Below are 21380 nucleotides of genomic sequence, written 5' to 3'. Positions count from 1 at the left end.
GAGCCCTCTCCTGTACTCCCTGTTCACCCACGACTGCGTGGCCACGCACGCCTCCAACTCAATCATCAAGTTTGCGGACGACACAACAGTGGTAGGCTTGATTACCAACAACGACGAGACGGCCTACAGAGAGGAGGTGAGGGCCCTCGGAGTGTGGTGTCAGGAAAATAACCTCACACTCAACGTCCACAAAACTAAGGAGATGATTGTGGACTTCAGGAAACAGCAGAGGGAACACCCCCCTGTCCACATCGATGGAACAGTAGTGGAGAGGGTAGCAAGTTTTAAGTTCCTCGGCATACACATCACAGACAAACTGAATTGGTCCACTCACACTGACAGCGTCGTGAAGAAGCGCAGCAGCTCCTCTTCAACCTAAGGAGACTGAAGAAATTCGGCTTGTCACCAAAAGCACTCACAAACTTCTACAGATGCACAATCGAGAGCATCCTGGCGGGCTGTATCACCGCCTGGTACGGCAACTGCTCAGCCCTCAACCGTAAGGCTCTCCAGAGGGTAGTGAGGTCTGCACAACGCATCACCGGGGCAAACTACCTGCCCTCCAGGACACCTACACCACCCGATGTTACAGGAAGGCCATAAAGATCATCAAGGACATCAACCACACGAGCCACTTCCTGTTCACCCCGCTATCATCCAGAAGGCGAGGTCAGTACAGGTGCATCAAAGCTGGGACCGAGAGACTGAAAAACAGCTTCTATCTCAAGGCCATCAGACTGTTAAACAGACACCACTAACATTGAGTGGCTGCTGCCAACACACTGTCATTGACACTGACCCAACTCCAGCCACTTTAATAATGGGAATTAATGGGAAATGATGTAAATATATCACTAGCCACTTTAAACAATGCTACCTTATATAATGTTACTTACCCTACATTATTCATCTCATATGCATACGTATATACTGTTCTCTATATCATCGACTGCATCCTTATGTAATACATGTATCACTAGCCACTTTAACTATGCCACTTTGTTTACTTTGTCTACATACTCATCTCATATGTATATACTGTACTCGATACCATCTACTGTATGCTGCCCTGTACCATCACTCATTCATATATCCTTATGTACATATTCTTTATCCCCTTACACTGTGTATAAGACAGTAGTTTTGGAATTGTTAGTTAGATTACTTGTTGGTTATCACTGCATTGTCGGAACTAGAAGCACAAGCATTTCGCTACACTCGCATTAACATCTGCTAACCATGTGTATGTGACAAATATATAGGTAGATAGGTGAGCACTTCGACAGACAGTTCAACAATGCATTAGAGGGGTTAAGGAACTTAAGACTTCGTACATTAGCTTGGTTCACCTTGTGTACGCTTGTAGGTCTCCCAAACCAACTGATGAGGGTTGAGGCTTTCCCATGAGGATGGATACAAACCAGAGTGTCCCTTTCCACATAGCAGATAGCACCACAACAAGAGTCAGCGCTTGCGTGGGGAACACGGTTCAAGCCAAGCGTGAGCAAAGGGCTCGGTCACGAACACACCGTCTCTCCACACTGATGGCTGGGAAGGCTGGCTGTGCACACTGCTAGAGTGGCATAGAAAGATAGATAGACAGTCTGGGAAGGCTGGCTGATGTGACATTTAGAGGAAACACACCCCTGTGCACACTGCGAGAGTGGTATAGAAAGTTGGACAGTCTGGGAAGGTGGCAGCACAACCTTGTGTTAACCGCACTGACCCTATAGATGTCACAACAAAGGGTCACAGCACTAATTACAGATGTATTATATATTTACCACTATACCCTGATGAAGACAGCTTGTATGTCGAAACGTTGGATATTATGTTATTAAAGTATTGCATCTGAGCTCCTAGAGTGTGCGGCTCTCCTTTTCTTTTTCAAGTGTTCTTCTCCGCTAGCCAGCACCTCACCTAAACAGGTGTGTATTTCTTTCGGCTCCATATTTACCACTAAAACACAGTCACTAAGGATGTGTGGACAATCATGTGCTGTGCCACGGATGCATACAGTATGCAGGGACTATTATACTGCATATGCCTCTGTACGTACAGGCCCAAAGAATAATTGCAGAGTCAAACCTGGCAGGCAGAGGTCAATAGGGAACTGTAGAGGGCACGAGCACAGCCATCATGGTACAATCCGGGGCTGTCCTGTCACTTCGATTCAAAATGGTGCCCAACGATCAGAGGAAGACCACCAACAATGTCTGTCTTTGTACTACCCCGGCGCTCCCTCTCGTCGTCTTCTTTTGGACTATGCCAGGCTGCCCCTAAAAAAATAGCACTCCCCGAGGCTGGGCAGCCGAAACAGGAAGGTAAACATGTCCACTGTAGTGGAGCTCAGACCACACAGACGCGTCGCTCTGGGTTACAATTGTCCTACACCACTCTGCTCCCACCGGCAACACGCCAGTACAAAGTAGGTCTGACCAACCACACCGCAAATGACTACTTCCTAGACATGCGTTTTGAGTTTTTTTTTTTTAACCCTCTGTGGAAAGGGGGCGGAAAGGGTAACCGAAATCGGGGTCAAACGTCTACCTTGACCCACCTGCCAAAATGACTCACCCTCTCGTGTCAGTGTATCATTTAGCTGTGACCCCTGACCATTTGATGGTTGATTTCTCTTTTCTTGTTGTGTTCGGGGGGAAACCCGGCTATCTATGGCGTGCTGGGTTGAACAGGACAAGTCTTGCAGACATGCTTTGGGAAAGGGAATGTTTTTGGAGTCTTGTAATATCGTAGAGTAAAGAATGGAAAGGATCCATATCCTTCCTGCCGCTCCCCACAAAATGTAAATAAGGATGGATTTCACCTGTTCGGTCCGCAAGGGACTCAAAGAAAAAATGCAAGGTTGTAAAATGCATTTCTCATTATTGGACCTTTATTTCCCATTTATTCTCTACACCTTATGTTTTATTTTTCTCTAGAGCTGTTATCTTTGCACTAATGCAAACACTTTTAAATGCAGGACACAGAGAGCCTTTGAGGCTGCGTTTAGACAGGCAGCCAAATTCAGATTTCTTTTTGACAGATCAGATCTCATCTGAAAAAAATCTGATGTGATTGGTCAAAAAAACAATTCATGGACAAAATATCAGAATTGGGCTGCCTGTGTAAACACAGCCAAAGTGACACAAGTGTGTCTTCACTATACTATTTTCAACTTCCCGACTAAGCAGTTTTTTAAATACCACTTTAATGGTGGCTTTTCAAATAGTGAATATCATTCTTCAAGACATTCCGAGGCAGCAGTTTACTGTATCCTTGTTCAGCTGCTACGTTGACACCTTATGCCAACTGGTACAGCATAGACTTCCCATTAATGCACTTGGATAACACATTGAAGAAATCCAAGCTAAAGCGACAAGTAGGCATTAACAACCTTGCCCACAAGGTACTCAACTTACGATCTTGTCATCACAATTGTGCTTTTCAATTAATATTTCTGTTATGGACAATTTAGAATTTCATACCAACTGAATGTAGAAATGTCTTTTTCCTCAGTGAGTTCTTAATAAACACATATCCTACCTGAAAATGACCAGGTCTGACAGGCCTGGGCGAACAGATGTAACAACGGTGTTTGTGTAAAGTGTGTGAGTGTACAGCGTGTGTGTTTGTGTTTATGTGTTTATAAGTAGTAGTGTGAATGTTTAAAAGTTCAAATGTTTCAACAAAATTGTTATTGTTGACGTTAAGACATTTTGGGGGGATATTTTTACAAAATGAAAATCACAGTGCACTACCACTAACAGGTCCCGATCGTCAACATAAAGGGAAAAATTGAAATTAAACAAATACCTAAACCAACAATGCTGAAACGTTAGTAGGAGATAAGCATCTTTACAATTATTTTCCACAGATATAAAGTGCTCCGCAAGTCATCGTTGTTAACAGTTGGGAAAATGGAAAGGCAAGCGACAGCAACTAAGTCCTGTATGGCAATACTTTGAGAAGTTAAATGAGAAGGTGATGGGATGCTAACTTTGACCACAGGTGGAATTGAAGTACAGTATTGGTAGTACAGGTGCAATGCCTAACCATCTGAAAGGGGCACACCATGAGACCCAAATGTCACTAGCAGTAGCACAGGCCCCTAACCTGGGGTGTAGTGCAGCTGGTGCGCAGAGGAGCCACTTCTCAGAATGGTGCTAATTTAATAAAGTGTTAATCAAAGTTGAATCAATATGTATCGCAAGATCACTTAAGGATTGATTAGTATTCTACATGACAAACCAAATATAAAAGCATTTGGCTTTAGGCTACTTATAACCAGGTAAACACGGTTAAACGGTTCTGTCTCTGATAAAGACATTGAAGTAAATAATTATACTGTAATGCATTTAGTTGTGACAGATTACAGAAAGGGGTAGGAGTGGCCATATATGTAAAATCTAATTTCATGGCATCCCAATCTATAAATATTTCTGTTCCAAATAAATTTGAGCTCCTGGTTGAGAATGTATCCATAAATGTGCTTTGATTTACTGCCCCCCCTGCTGCCATTACAGATTCTATTGGTGCTATATCTGAGTGTTAAACACTCGGAGTTGGTCATTTTAGGCGATTTGAATCTGGATTAGCTATCCCAGGCCTCAGATAAATTTAAGAGTATATGTATTGATTTTAACCTGACTCAATTGATCATAAAACCCATATGGCTAAATGTGATAAACTCTGTTAACTCCTCATTGATTGATTTAATTCTTACTAATATAATTAATTTCAAATCCTCAAGGGTTTTTACATGACATGTTTTACTCTGATTTAGCCACTGTTTCCTGTATTCCTAACTAGAGGTCGACCGATTATGATTTTTCAACGCCGATTATTGGAGGACCAAAAAAGCCGATGCCGATTAAATTTTTATTTTATTTGTAACAATGACAATTACAACAATACTGAATATAGAATTTAATACATAAATAAAATCAATTTAGCCTCAAGTAAATAATGGAATATGTTCAATTTGGTTGAAATAATGCAAAAACAAAGTGTTGGAGAAGAAAGTAAAAGTGCAATATGTGCTTTGTAAGAAAGCTAACGTTTCAGTTCCTTGCTCAGAACATGAGAACATATGAAAGCTGGTGGTTCCTTTTAACATGAGTCTTCAATATTCCCAAGTAAGAAGTTTTAGGTGGTAGTTATTATAGGAATTATAGGACTATTTCCCTCTATACCATTTGCATTTCATTAACCTTTGACTAGTGGATGTTCTTATAGGCACTTTAGTATTGCCAGTGTAACAGTATAGCTTCCGTCCCTCTCCTTGCTCCTCCCTGGGCTCGAACCAGCAACATAACGACAACAGCCACCATCAAAGCAGCGTTACCCATGCAGAGCAAGGGGAAAAAGTACTAGAAGGCTCAGAGCGAGTGACGTCTGAAACGCTATTAGCGCGCGCTAACTAGCCAGCCATTTCACTTCGGTTACACCAGCCTCATCTCAGGAGTTGATAGGGTTGAAGTCATAAACAGCGCCATGCTTGACACACAACGAAGAGCTGCTGGCATAACGCACTAAAGTGCTGTTTGAATTAATGTTTACGCGCCTGCTTCTGCCTACCACAGCTCAATCAGATACTTAGATACTTGTATGCTCAATCAGATGATATGCAACGCAGGACACGCTAGATAATATCTAGTAATATCATCAACCATGTGTAGTTAACTAGTGATTATGATTTATTGTTTTTTATAAGATAAGTTTAATGCTAGCTAGCAACTTACCTTGGCTTACTGCATTCGCGTAACAGGCAGTCTCCTTGTGGAGTGCAACGAGAGAGAGGTAGGCCGTTATTGCGTTGTACTAGTTAACTGTAAGGTTGCAATATTGGATCCCCTGAGCTGACAAGGTGAAAATATGTCGTTCTGCCCCTGAACAAGGCAGTTAACCCACTGTTCCTAGGCAGTCATTGAAAATAAGAATGTGTTCTTAACTAAATTGCCTAGTTAACTGAAAGGTATACAAAATAATATATTTTTTTAAATAGGCAAATCAGCGCCCCAAAATACAGATTTCCGATTTCCGACCTCTATTCCTAACCCTGAGTTGTCTTTAGAAAATGTCTCCTACATATTTATTTCAGATTTTATTTACTTTTATTTAACTAGGCAATTCAGTTAAGAACAAATTCTTATTTACACTGACAGCCTAGGAACAGTGAGTATACTGCCATGTTCAGGGGCAGGACGACAGCACGGGGATTCGATCTAGCAACCTTTCGGTTATTGGCCCAAACACTCTAACCACTAGGCTACCTGCCGTCCTGATTAGCACGCCTCTTTTAAACAATTCAGAGTGAACGATAGATCTAACCCTTGGTTTTCTGTTAAGTAATCTGGGCTCATTCAGATGAGAAATCAGGCCTGGGCCAAAGCAAAGAAGACTCTGTAGTGGACTGGCAATTTTTAAGGCAACTGAGAAACATACAGTGCCAGTCAAAAGTTTGGACACACCTAGTCATTCCAGGGTTTTTCTTCATTTTTTAAAACTATTGTAGAATAATAGTGAAGACATCAAAACTATGAAAGAACACATGAAATCATGTAGTAACCAAAAAAACCTTTGCAGACTTTTGGCATTCTCCCAACATATTTCATGTCAATTGGAATTCATTTAGTTGAGGTATACCAAACTTTTTTTGATGTACTCAGAAGACCGTTTATCTAAGTCAGGATATTTAAGCCTGCATATATCCACTAGTTCCATTATATCCATGATATTTGTGATTTCCTCAAGGGTGATAGTTTGAAGTGTGATTTTCTTTATGGTCCATTGAGTAATTTAAGTTTCTTTGCCCATGGGAGAAGTATATTTCAACCCCTCTAGTTCTTTCGCCACACAACTTCATCTAAAATAGTTTAACGAGTTTCCTGTAAACAAAATATATTATATTCCTTCTCTTATCTTTTCTAATTATCTGCTAAGCCATTACAATTATACTTATTTCACCATTTACCATAAAGAGATACAAGTTTCAATTGTATTAATCATAATATACATTTGTAACCTTAACATTAAAAAGTACCATAATGATTGAGTGTCCATATAGCTATACTATGGTATTTGAATTGCTACTTTAAAACCTCCAATTGTTCTCCACTAGTCCACCCGCCATCCCAAGTTGGATTGTCATTCCAGTGACTGGCAGACCACCCCTGTCCAGCTGTATCCTAGGGCTTTTGAGAGATTGGGACTCATCCTTTTAAAAGAACACACAGTGCCACCCACAGAACAAAAGCAGATTAACTGCCAAAAATATTTCCAACGCCCTCACCTCCATTGAATTGTATACAGTTATACAAAATAAAATGACAAAATATAAAAAAATCTTGCATATCTGAATTAATTTCCACAATTAACAAATAATATTTGTACCTATAACAAGGATTGCTACCTATAACCAGGATTGTTACCTAGAACCAGGATTGTTACCTATAACCAGGATTGAAATTACAAAATGTACATTTTTTTCGGCAAGCAATTATTATTTTTGGCAAACAATTATTGTGATTCATCCTGTATCGTCCTTATCATCATTACCCTATAGCAACAGATGTGGGACACACACACACACGTGCAATCACGCACACTCCCCACCCTTCCCCCAAACAAGCTCAGATGTTCAACAGTTATTCCATCCCCAAGCCCAACTCAAGAGAAAACTTGATGTGCGAATGCATATACAGCTGTAGCTGTTTGAGAAGGCATGCAAAATTGAGCAAGAATTGGGAGATTTTATTAACCAATGTCAAGTCCTAGCTGATGGTGCTCAAACACACCCCCCTACCCTGAAACGCACGCACGCACGCACGCACGCACGCGCGCACCACAACGCACGCGCGCGCGCACACACACACACACACACACACACACACACACACACACACACACACACACACACACACACACACACACACACACACACACACACACACACACACACACACACACACACACACACACACACACACACACACACGTCCCCTGTTGTGATAATTTCCCCAAGTATCTCTGTGCAGTCAGACTTTTTGATTATTTTGTGCCACCAGGGCCACAATAATTTGATTGCCAGCAATGCCGCTACCTGGGTGGGGGTACCCCACCGGAATCCCCACCGGCCAGGTACAAGGTCATCAAGGTTCTCATTCCTTATATTATGCTCACCCATCCGGGGGCTTGGGTTTCATTGGACCAACTCTGTCAGGTTAGCTCAGACTAGAGGGGGCAGTGCTGCTTTAGTGGGTCTCTGACCGTGTTGATCTTTCTGTCTTGGCTGTTAATAGGTTACTTGCAGTAGGCCTATACAACGGATAAAGATTTCTCCTTAGTGCGTGGGTCGCTCAGGTGTCTGACAAATGTCTTTGTTTATTATGACAGTGTTTTTCTTTCTGCTTGCATTTTGTATTTTTATGTGTGTATTTTCAGTCATTTATGTAATTCAGGGCTCATCAGTAAAATAGACCTTGGTCTCAGTATAACTCACTGATATTTAAATATATATATTTTTAACTACAAAAAAATAATCTCATGGGGCCAGAATTCAACAGTGTGCACCACTAGGCTTTAATATGCTTGGATAATATGCTCCCTCTGCTCGAAAATTATATTATCAAACAGTAGGCTACTTACATCATTAAAGAAGAATACGATCGAAATGCACATTACCATGAAACTGATCGGATCAAATGGTTGGCATGCAGATGCAGCATTTGAATTTCACCCGTAAAATGTGAAGAATTATCATTCACAATTGACAGTGATGGCCTTATATATAATTAGGTAGGCCTAACTTGCTGTTTTAGAATTATTTTTATTTTTTTGAGTCACTATTTCTACTGTGTAGGCATAGGAAATTGTTACATTTGGATGATGCATTATAGGCTACAGTGCCTTCGTAAAGTATTCAGACCACTTGACTTTTTCCACATTTTGTTAGGTTACAGCCTTGTTCTAAAATTGATTAACTTGTTTTTTCCCCTCATCAATCTACACACAATATCCCATAATGACAAAGCAAAAACATGTTTTTCGAAATTTTAGAAAAATTATTAAAATATAAAACCAGAAATATCACATTTACTTAAGCATTCAGACCCTTTACTCAGTACTTTCTTGAAGCACCTTTGGCAGCAATTACAGCCTCGAATTTACTTGGGTATGAGGCTACAAGCTTTGCACAACTGTATTTGGGGAGTTTCTCCCATTCTTCTCTGCAGAGCCTTTCAAGCTCTGTCAGGTTGGATGGGGAGAGTCGCTGCACAGCTATTTTCATGTCTCTCCAGAGATGTTCGATCGGGTTCAAGTTCGGGCTCTGGCTGGGCCACTCAAGGACAGTCAGAGACATGCCACAAAGCCATTCCTGCATTGTCTTGGCTGTGTGTTTAGGGTGCTTAATCTTTGCTCCAGTCTGAGGTCCTGAGTGCTCTGGAGCAGATTTTCATCGATGATCTCTCTGTACTTTGCATCGTTCATCTTTGACTCGATCCTGACTAGTCTCCCAGTCCCTGCCGCTGAAAAACACCCTCACAACATGATGCTGCCACCACCATGCTTTACCGTAGGGATGCTGCCAGGTTTCCTTCAGATATGACGCTTGGCATTCAGGCCAAAGAGTTCAATATTAGTTTCATCAGACACAGAATCTTGTTTCTCATGGTCTGAGAGTCTAGGTGCCTTTTGGCAAACTCCAAGCAGGCTGTCATGTGCCTTTTACTGAGTAGTGGCTTCCATCTGGCCACTTTACCATAAAGGCCTGATTGGTGGAGTGCTGCAGAGATGGTTGTCCTTCTGGAAGTTTCTCCTATCTCCACAGAGGAACTCTAGAGCTCTGTCAGAGTGATAATTCAGGTTCTTAATCACCTCCCTGACCAAGGCCCATCTCCCCCGATTGCTCAGTTTTGCAGGGCGACCAGCTCTAAGAAGAGTCTTGGTGGTTCCAAACTTCTTCCATTTAAGAATGATGGAGGACAATGTGATCTTGGGACATTCAATGCTGCAGAAATGTTTTGGAACCCTTCCCCAGATCTGTGCCTCAACACAATCCTGTCTTGGAGCTCTACGTACATATCATTCAACCTTATGGCTTGGTTTTTGTTCTGACATGTACTGTCAACTGTGGAGACTTATATAGACAGGTGTGTGCCTTTACAAATCATGTCCAATCAATTGAATTTACCACAGGTGGACTCCAATCAAGTTGTGGAACCATTTCAATGATGATCAATGGAAACAGGATGCACATGAGCTCAATTTAGAGTCTCATAGCAATTGTTTTTGAATTTTAAAACATTTGCAAAAAAAATTTTTTTTAAACGTATCGCTTTGTCATTATGGGTTATTGTGTGTAGATTGCTGAGAATTTGTATTTATTTAATCAATTCTAGAATACAGCAGTAACGTAACAAAATGTGGAAAAATTCAAGGGATCTGAATACTTTCCTAAGGCACTGTATGTATATTCTAAAATTATATCATACAATAAGCTACATGTGGGTACCAACTTTCATTAGGAAATTATGCAAAAAAGAAAATTATTGTGCTGCTGTACCTAAAAACAAAAAGCACTACACCACTGCCCCAACAACAGATATTAGACAGCTTCACAAAAATGGACTGATTGAGAAAATCACAGCTTTCATTACACAAAGCCTACTGTATCTATGACTGCCATAGATAGAACGTCTTTGCGCAATAGCACCATATTCTGCATTCACTTGAAATTATATGATTTAAAACAATTAAAAAAGTTTGAACAGAAAACCGCTAACCCATAAGTGTGATTGCCTATGAATATGATATGATGGCAGAAATAGGGACCTTGTTGATAGCTTTGTCAATAAATCAACTTTCTTTCAAAAATGTTATGTTAGTGCCTACAAAACTCCTTCCCACAGGGCTCGCATGTTGTTGACATGCCTATCTGGCTTGGGGACAATACCAGGTGGGGACACAGACAACGGCTTTTAAAAAGTAGGCACATACCTAAAAGACTAACACCAATGACACAACAATGTAATGCATGTATACATTTTAGCATGGGTGACCCCAGTGGGAACCAAACCCCACGACGCTGACGTGCAAGTACAATGCTCTACCAACGAAGCCACGTCTATGGACTTCAGTGTATGCACATATCCTGCTTCTGTAGACAGATAGCTGATTCACAAAGGATTTGCAGTACGTTGCCTGAAAAAAGGATTGGGCAATGTTTATATGGTCCCCTTCAAACAGCCACATTTTTACCACATTCTTGTCAGCATTCACCATTTATATAGCCATTGTTTAGCCGCACCTGAGCAAGAGACATTACACTTTGACCCTGTTGTTGCGACTGTCCTGGTAACCTGACATGCACTGCTTTCATTTCTTCACGTTCACAACACAGTTAGCAGCTCGCCATACTTGTAAACAATTACCTTGTAATGTGTTCATTTTCCTTATGGGTAATAAAAGGTTGGCGACAGTTAAACTCTAAATGTTGTCTGATATGTTCTGGTAATTATGAGCTGGCTAGATAAAGTTGAATAACATGCCAAAACCAAAACGTTTTCTAAAAAGTTGCTTTTACTTGCCTGGCTTGCTAGATTGACATAGCTATCCTAACATTTTAAACAGATGTGTTTTCAGGTGCAAAAAAATGAACAGGATTCATTCTTTGGATTAGGCTGCTGCAATGACAAGCAGACTGCCGTTTTTGTGTTTATACTTTTCCATAATGACAAGGACAAGTGTGATGTCAGACAACAATGTGATTAAATGCGTGCCAAAGACGGTAAGATGAAAGGCGACGTTTTTACTGAGGGGTTGGTGGGACATTTAAATACATTACCGCAATTATAACTACGTTGTTTGGCATGGATAAAAGTTCAGGTTTTGTCGCCGACGATACTTTTCAGATATAAAGAAAAGTCCGAAAAAAGTTGCCGGAACGCTAAAGTTGGCTGTTTTTTTTTTAAAGGGATAAGATAGTCCACTAACTGAGTCTAAAGAGAGACTGTCGCGTTTCAGTGAGAGACATGGGGGACGAAAGGCCGGTGATGCTGATGACTGCTGCTGTTTTCCTTATGTTTAACATCATTTCTTCTCACAAACACGTCGCGAGCTGGAAAAGGCCAGCGAGCTTGGGCCTCCCGAGGCTTAGCTGCACAACCACACGCAGTGAAAAGACGGAGTGGGGGAGAGAGAGAGGGAGAGAGAGAGCGATGGAGGGAGGGAGAGAAAGAGAGCTTGGTCTGCGCAGCCTGCAGACACCACTCAGCTAAAAGCTGATAGGAAGTGACGGGCTGCTGATTAGTCAACTCACAGCCCTGGCGACCAGTGGCTGTATGTGTACGGGGCTGCGCACACACTGAACACACAAAGATTGAATAGATACATACAGATTGAGAAGGCACACACACACACAATACTACACACAGTTCGTTCTAGCCCTGTATATATCTGCTGTGCTGCATGCTTAAAGGCATACAGTGATGTTTTGCCTTTTCATGCACGCACGCATATTCCTTTGCGCGTGTGTGTGTGAGCACATGTATGAAGGGGGGGATGTTGGTTGGTTGGTTACCTTGAGGAGATAGACAGGGATGTTGTTGAAGTCCACAGGGAGCTTGAGCAGGAAGCGAGCGGAGAACTCCCCCGTCTGGAACACGAGAGGCAAGGAAAAGAACATCACACCGTGTACAGATGGAGAACAGACAGGCACACAGGGTAACACACAGGTCATATTGAAACAACACAGGCACACTGCATGGGAATGATTAGGGATGGCTACAGATGAGTGAATTGCAAATGAGATTTCAGAACCTGTTTGAATAGATCTCATCTATCTGTCTTAAAGGGACGATTTTTGGACGAATTAGAGATATTTCTTTCCTGATTTTAGGGAGCTATTGATCCTATGGATTTTCAATGTGGTTAATTTGCTGACTAGCTAGGTCTAAAAGGTTAATTGTATTTTTAGTCTAGAAAAAATGATCAATCCATTGAAATAGATACTTTTTAGCCAGTAGTTCTGAAAGTAGCACTCACGAGACAAAAGTGGTCCCCGAAAATTGCATACTACGTCACATATGTGCAGATATGTGCACCGCGTCATTACTCTCTCTCGCTCTGCTGTGTGTGCATCTTTCTAGCTGTCACTCAAATGGTGAGGGGCTGAAAGCTCATTGGCTCGCTTCAAACTCAAATTGCTAAGGGGCTGGCCCACATAGGAGAAAATGGCGCAGCACAGCTTCCATTAAAACAGTCGCTTTCAAAACTAGGGATATTGTGGCTAATTGAGGCAAAACAGCCATTCTGCATGTATGAACTACACATCAACACATCCAGCCCAAAGCTAGAGGTTTAAAAAAAATACTGTAAGTTCCGGAGAATGTCTAACAATTTTTCCAATAAAAATTATGTAAAAATGTCTAAATAACGCAGATGAACTAATATACGACTAAAGGAATTAAGAGATGTAGAACAATAAAGCCATCTTAAACATATCACTGTCTGTTACCCCACAGACCACACCAACCCTAACCACCTCCTTCAGAGGCAAACCTCATCTGCAAAGACAGAAATTTCACATGCACACATTGAAATGTTCCTAAACATCATCCTTTCCCATCAAGGCACATATAGAAGACCTTCTATTTCATAAAAGTAGTAGGTTAGTTAGGGAGTGTGTCACACACACACACACACACACACACACACACACACACACACACACACACACACACACACACACACACACACACACACACACACACACACACACACACACACACAGACACAGACACACACAGACATGTACACACGGCCTTGCTTTGAAACATGCTTGGGGCGCCACACCCTCACCGAGCATAATCCGCCCTTTCACAAGGTGGTTCAGTGACAGCGACATTCACTTCACTGCTGTGAATTTATTAACCATGTCGCCAGCTGAACTGCCGGTGTAGGTCTACATTATGTCCGGGTGTAGGTGCTGCAATTTATATAGGTTTAGATAGGATGAGGTTTAGATGTGGGGGTCAAATGTTGGAGAGAATCAAGAGAACTATAGCCTCATATCAGTCCGTCCACAAAATTAAACCAGTGCAAAACTTTTAAATAATCAGTGTGCAAAAATATTTCAAAAAAAGAGAAGCTGAATGCTGAGCCTCATACTAGGCACAACTCTGGGTGGATGTTACCATGCCCTGTGACGTGGCTGTATCAAGTAGCGTACCCAGCTGTTCTTGTGCCCGGCGTAGATCTCCATGCTGCGGCTGTAGTTGGGGTCCTCGAGCAGGCTGTCGTACTCGAAGAGCAGTCGGGAGCTCTCGCGCAGACGCTGGCACTGGTACTGGTGGTACTGCTGGATAAGCTCCTTCACCAGCTGAAGCAGGCACTCCGGGTCCCCCGCATCCCACTGGACCAGGTGCTGGAGAGAGAGAGTGAGAGGTTATTAAGAGGGGTTATTGTTTAGACCTTGGCGCAAAGAGAACAAAATAACTTGAACAAAATGTCTGAAAGAGTATACAACTCAAAGCATGTTCATTTTGGGACGATATAGTCTCAGTTCATGATCTATGTTATCCATTCTGGTATCTAACTGCAGAGAACTATCCTTTGAGGCACTGACTTAATTTCATCTACACTAGAGGCCATCTACGCTAGCCATGTAAGAGGAGCGAAATCAATTGAAACGAGGAAAGGAATTGAAAACACAATGGCGAGGAAAGAGCCCCAATGGTTCACTAGAGCCCCATTGCCATCCATTACGGGAATAATCCCAAACTATCCCATTTACCCCCGCTCCTCTTCCTGCATCGCAGGAACATGACATCGCCACAGGATTTCCTGAAGCGACACAGAGCTGCGTCGGTTCGCAGTGAATCCTTTGATCATTCCCACCCCCATTGCGATATATCTGACCTCATTTGGCAAAATGGTTGAAAGAAGTGGCTCAAAAAGGAGGAGAGGAAAGTTACCAAGACAAATGTTAGTGATGGGAAGGAGCATTGTTACAAGGAAGCGGATAAGGATAGCAGGGACCTGGCCAATATTTTTTTGGCGCTCCAACGTTTTTGGTACACAATGGTTTGGTTAGGCATCAAAGACTGGACTTTGTGAGCCACAAATGGAATATTTTCCATTTAGACGACAGAGAGGGGGAAAAATATACTCCGGGTGTTGTTAGGACACTCCTGATCATTAAATTAAACATGTTGAGTGCATTTTGAGTTCCAGTTACATGCAGTGTACGCTATTTTGAGTAGTGGACAGAGCGACCCTTGCGTGTCTGAACAGTCCATTGTACATTTGCGATAACTCTCCTCTCACAAACAGGGCATTTGCATGAACAATGCCAAATTCTCCTGATCTCACTGACTGAAGCTGACAACAGGTATGCAAATGTGCAGTAAAAAAGTAAAAGGCATAAACAAGCAACCACCTGTCACGAATCGGTAAGCATTGTTACACAACATCTTCCACTGGCCTAATTATACAAAACAGGATGTTATTGCACCCTCTGAAGGGGGGTAATTGTTTACTGACGTATGAGGAATAAAAATACAACATTTTAATTTGAGTGACACTGTGTGAAAACAAACTGCAGGAAACATGTCAGCCAAATAAACACAAATGGACGACTGAGCCTAGAGGCAACTAGGCACTACGCAGGGGTCTACTGTCGACTTACTTTGAATAGTAGAGGAAACTCAATAGTTCAAAATGTGGCATACGAGTGTGAAAACAGTGGCAGTGACTGAGTTTGTCACACTTTTTGGATTTTTAAATGACAGTGCTCTTGTTTTTTTTTCAACATAATTTATCCTCGCTTCAGTGAGCCTTGTCTTAGAGAGCAACGACTACCGCCCCGTAGCACTCACTTCCGTCATCATGAAGTGCTTTTAGAGACTAGTCAAGGACCATATCACCTCCACCCTACCTGACACCCTAGACCCACTCCAATTTGCTTACCGCCCAAATAGGTCCACAGACGATGCAATCTCAACCACACTGCACACTGCCCTAACCCACCTGGACAAGAGGAATACCTATGTGAGAATGATGTTCATCGACTACAGCTCGGCATTTAACACCCTAGTGCCCTCCAAGCTCGTCATCAAGCTCGAGACCCTGGGTCTCGACCCCGCCCTGTACAACTGGGTACTGGACTTCCTGACGGGCCGTCCCCAGGTGGTGAGGGTAGGCAACAACATTTCCACCCCGCTGATCCTCAACACTGGGGCCCCACAAGGGTGTGTTCTGAGCCCTCTCCTGTACTCCCTGTTCACCCACGACTGCGTGGCCACGCACGCCTCCAACTCAATCATCAAGTTTGCGGACGACACAACAGTGGTAGGCTTGATTACCAACAACGACGAGACGGCCTACAGGGAGGAGGTGAGGGCCCTCGGAGTGTGGTGTCAGGAAAATAACCTCACACTCAACGTCAACAAAACTAAGGAGATGATTGTGGACTTCAGGAAACAGCAGAGGGAACACCCCCCTATCCACATTGATGGAAAAGTAGTGGAGAGGGGAGTAAGTTTTAAGTTCCTCGGCATACACATCACAGACAAACTGAATTGGTCCACCCACACAGACAGCATCGTGAAGAAGGCGCAGCAGCGCCTCTTCAACCTCAGGAGGCTGAATAAATTTGGCTTGTCACCAAAAGCACTCACAAACTTCTACAGATGCACAATCGAGAGCATCCTGTCGGCTGTATCACCGCCTGGTACAGGAACTGCTCCGCCCACAACCGTAAGGCTCTCCAGAGGGTAGTGAGGTCTGCACAACGCATCACCGGGGGCAAACTACCTGCCCTCCAGGACACCTACACCACCCGATGTCACAGGAAGGCAATAAAGATCATCAAGGACAACAACCACCCGAGCCACTGCCTGTTCACCCCGCTATCATCCAGAAGGCGAGGTCAGTACAGGTGCATCAAAGCTGGGACCGAGAGACTGAAAAACAGCTTCTATCTCAAGGCCATCAGACTGTTAAACAGCCACCACTAACATTGAGTGGCTGCTGCCAACACACTGACTCAACTCCAGCCACTTTAATAATGGGAATTGATGGGAAATGATGTAAAATATATCACTAGCCACTTTAAACAATGCTACCTAATATAATGTTTACATACCCTACATTATTCATCTCATATGTATATGTATATACTGTACTCTATATCATCTACTGCAACTTGATGTAATACATGTATCACTAGCCACTTTAACTATGCCACTTTGTTTACATACTCATCTCATATGTATATACTGCACTCAATACCATCTACTGTATCTTGCCTATGCCGCTCTGTACCATCACTCACTCATATATCTTTATGTACATATTCTTTATCCCCTTACACTTGTGTCTATAAGGTAGTAGTTTTGGAATTGTTAGCTGGATTACTTGTTGGTTATTACTGCATTGTCGGAACTAGAAGCACAAGCATTTCGCTACACTCGCATTAACATCTGCAAACCATGTGTATGTGACAAATAAAATTTGATTTGATTTGATCGGTTCAGGTCAGTTCCATTTCAAAACCGGTCAATCCAGGCTTGAATTCAATAGACACACTTATATCGAAGTTTAAATTCTTCTCTGGTATGGAAATCCAACGGATCTCAACTCTGGTGAAGTCCAAGAACACAACCCTAAAAGCTCCCGTGAAGAAGTGAAGAAGTGAAAGCAAAACCTGTCACTGACCCCTTCTGAAAGCTGGATCCAAGCCAAGTGGCCAAAATGTGACTAGACAACAACAAACAACTGAGTCATGACATAACCGGTAAAGACATAACCACAATTCCAATCTGATGGCAGCTGGTCCAATGTGTATTCCCTGCTCATGGTGCGGTTTGTATGCATCACTCCGTTTCTTTGGCGTGTTGTATTGCAGTTCTGTCAAACGGCCATAGGTCAGTCCAGTTGTAGAGCGAATGTATAGATAAAGCAACGACTATGAACATGAGTGTGTGGATAAGGAGGGCCATAGGTCCCAAAAGTAGCCCATACCAACCCAGATGCATTGGGGAGTAATGATGACACAAGGCCAGTCTTTGACCTCTATCAACTTATCTACTCGGCTGTCTGTAAGTCTGTCTGTCTATGTCAGTCTGTCCATATCACATCAGAAGAAAGCTTCCATTGTTTCCTATTGGACCACACCCCTCCTCCTGGAATCGAACAGGGAAGCAGAGGGCAAAGGCAGGCCATTCAGTACCGGTGACCTCATCATCATGACCTGCGAGTGGTTACCAGCAATGTCGGGCTTCCCGAAATATGGGGGAGATGCAAACAAGGACGGGCATTGTCCAAAGAGGCAGCAAGATGGCCCAGAGGCAGGAACGAGCTGAAACTGAGGAGGGACAGAGAGGAAGTGCTGTGTCAGGATTGTGACATCACATATCACTGAAACTTCCCTGAGGAGGGAAGGGAGAGAGAGGGGGAAACTAAAACAATCTTTTCAAACTGTTTTGTTTGAACTTTTTTCAATATACATACACACATATACATACATATGTATGTAGTATGTGTGTGTGTGTATATATATATACACACAGTACTTATGTCATGCGATAAAATGCAAATTAATGACTTAAAAATCATACAATGTGATTTTCTGGATTTTTGTTTTAGATTCCGTCTCTCATAGTTGAAGTGTACCTATGATAAAATTACAGACCTCTACATGCTTTGTAATTAGGAAAAGCTGCAAAATCGGCAGTGTATACATACATATATATATATGTACATACATACATACATATACGTATTTTCATATGTATACATATACATGAATATATATACACACACGTATAGATATATATACAGTGCCGTGCGAAAGTATTCGGCCCCCTTGAACTTTGCGACCTTTTACCACATTTCAGGCTTCAAACATAACAATATAAAACTGTATTTATTTGTGAAGAATCAACAACAAGTGGGACACAATCATGAAGTGGAACGACATTTATTGGATATTTCAAACTTTTTTAACAAATCAAAAACTGAAAAATTGGGCGTGCAAAATTATTCAGCCCCCTTAAGTTAATACTTTGTAGCGCCACCTTTTGCTGTGATTACAGCTGTAAGTCGCTTGGGGTATGTCTCTATCAGTTTTGCACATCGAGAGACTGACATTTTTTTCCATTCCTCCTTGCAAAACAGCTCGAGCTCAGTGAGGTTGGATGGTGAGCATTTGTGAACAGCAGTTTTCATTTCTTTCCACAGATTCTCGATTGGATTCAGGTCTGGACTTTGACTTGGCCATTCTAACACCTGGATATGTTTATTTTTGAACCATTCCATTGTAGATTTTGCTTTATGTTTTGGATCATTGTCTTGTTGGAAGACAAATCTCCGTCCCAGTCTCAGGTCTTTTGCAGACTCCATCAGGTTTTCTTCCAGAATGGTCCTGTATTTGGCTCCATCCATCTTCCCATCAATTTTAACCATCTTCCCTGTCCCTGCTGAAGAAAAGCAGGCCCAAACCATGATGCTGCCACCACCATGTTTGACAGTGGGGATGGTGTGTTCAGGGTGATTAGCTGTGTTGCTTTTACGCCAAACATAACGTTTTGCATTGTTGCCAAAAAGTTCAATTTTGGTTTCATCTGACCAGAGCACCTTCTTCCACATGTTTGGTGTGTCTCCCAGGTGGCTTGTGGCAAACTTTAAAATGACACTTTTTATGGATATCTTTAAGAAATGGCTTTCTTCTTGCCACTCTTCCATAAAGGCCAGATTTGTGCAATATACGACTGATTGTTGTCCTATGGACAGAGTCTCCCACCTCACCTGTAGATCTCTGCAGTTCATCCAGAGTGATCATGGGCCTCTTGGCTGCATCTCTGATCAGTCTTCTCCTTGTATGAGCTGAAAGTTTAGAGGGATGGCCAGGTCTTGGTAGATTTGCAGTGGTCTGATACTCCTTCCATTTCAATATTATCGCTTGCACAGTGCTCCTTGGGATGTTTAAAGCTTGGGAAATCTTTTTGTATCCAAATCTCGGCTTTAAACTTCTTCACAACAGTATCTCGGACCTGCCTGGTGTGTTCCTTGTTCTTCATGATGCTCTCTGCGCTTTTAACGGACCTCTGAGACTATCACAGTGCAGGTGCATTTATACGGAGACTTGATTACACACAGGTGGATTGTATTTATCATCATTAGTCATTTAAGTCAACATTGGATATTCATTCAGAGATCCTCACTGAACTTCTGGAGGGAGTTTGCTGCACTGAAAGTAAAGGGGCTGAATAATTTTGCACGCCCAATTTTCAGTTTTTGATTTGTTAAAAAAGTTTGAAATATCCAATAAATGTCGTTCCACTTCATGATTGTGTCCCACTTGTTGTTGATTCTTCACAAAAAAATACTGTTTTATATCTTTATGTTTGAAGCCTGAAATGTGGCAAAAGGTTGCAAAGTTCAAGGGGGCCGAATACTTTCACAAGGCACTGTATATACATACACACATACATACATACATACATAGATACATGTAGATATATACACACATACATACATACATACATACATACATACATACATACATACATACATACATACATACATACATACATATTTTCATATATATACATATACATGAATATATATACACACACGTGTATCTATATATATATATATATATATATATATATATATATATATATATATATTGGTCCTTGGTCAGCTCTCCCGCTATCTCTCTCAGAATGACCTTCTTGATCCAAATCAGTCAGGTTTCAAGACTAGTCATTCAATTGAGACTGCTCTTCTCTGTATCACGGAGGCGCTCCGCACTGCTAAAGCTAACTCTCTCTCCTCTGCTCTCATCCTTCTAGACCTATCAGCTGCCTTCGATACTGTGAACCATCAGATCCTCCTCTCCACCCTCTCCGAGTTGGGCATCTCCGGCGCGGCCCACGCTTGATTGCGTCCTACCTGACAGGTCGCTCCTACCAGGTGGCGTGGCGAGAATCTGTCTCCTCACCACGCGCTCTCACCACTGGTGTCCCCCAGGGCTCTGTTCTAGGCCCTCTCCTATTCTCGCTATACACCAAGTCACTTGGCTCTGTCATAACCTCAAATGGTCTCTCCTATCATTGCTATGCAGACGACACACAATTAATCTTCTCCTTTCCCCCTTCTGATGACCAGGTGGCGAATCGCATCTCTGCATGTCTGGCAGTCATATCAGTGTGGATGACGGATCACCACCTCAAGCTGAACCTCGGCAAGACGTAGCTGCTCTTCCTACCGGGAAGGACTGCCCGTTCCATGATCTCGCCATCACGGTTGACAACTCCATTGTGTCCTCCTCCCAGAGCGCTAAGAACCTTGGCGTGATCCTGGACAACACCCTG

General features: G+C 42.4%; 1 protein-coding gene across 1 annotated transcript in view; it reads right to left on the bottom strand.

Annotated features, from left to right (window-relative positions):
* The window catches only part of babam2 (BRISC and BRCA1 A complex member 2), a 183674-nt gene that overhangs the window by 107526 nt on the left and 54768 nt on the right, over positions 1 to 21380 (bottom strand). Inside the window, exons 5-6 of the mRNA XM_035752769.1 lie at positions 14231 to 14425; positions 12581 to 12655 (exon numbers count right to left, since the gene is read on the bottom strand). Of these exons, the coding sequence (XP_035608662.1) occupies positions 12581 to 12655; positions 14231 to 14425 (270 nt within the window). The remainder of the gene's footprint in view (positions 1 to 12580; positions 12656 to 14230; positions 14426 to 21380) is intronic.

This window comes from Oncorhynchus keta, chromosome 35, assembly GCF_023373465.1.
Source record: "Oncorhynchus keta strain PuntledgeMale-10-30-2019 chromosome 35, Oket_V2, whole genome shotgun sequence".
Taxonomy (NCBI): Eukaryota; Metazoa; Chordata; class Actinopteri; order Salmoniformes; family Salmonidae; genus Oncorhynchus; species Oncorhynchus keta.
Note: the sequence above shows the minus strand (reverse complement) of the source record. Positions and strands in the feature narration are given on the sequence as shown.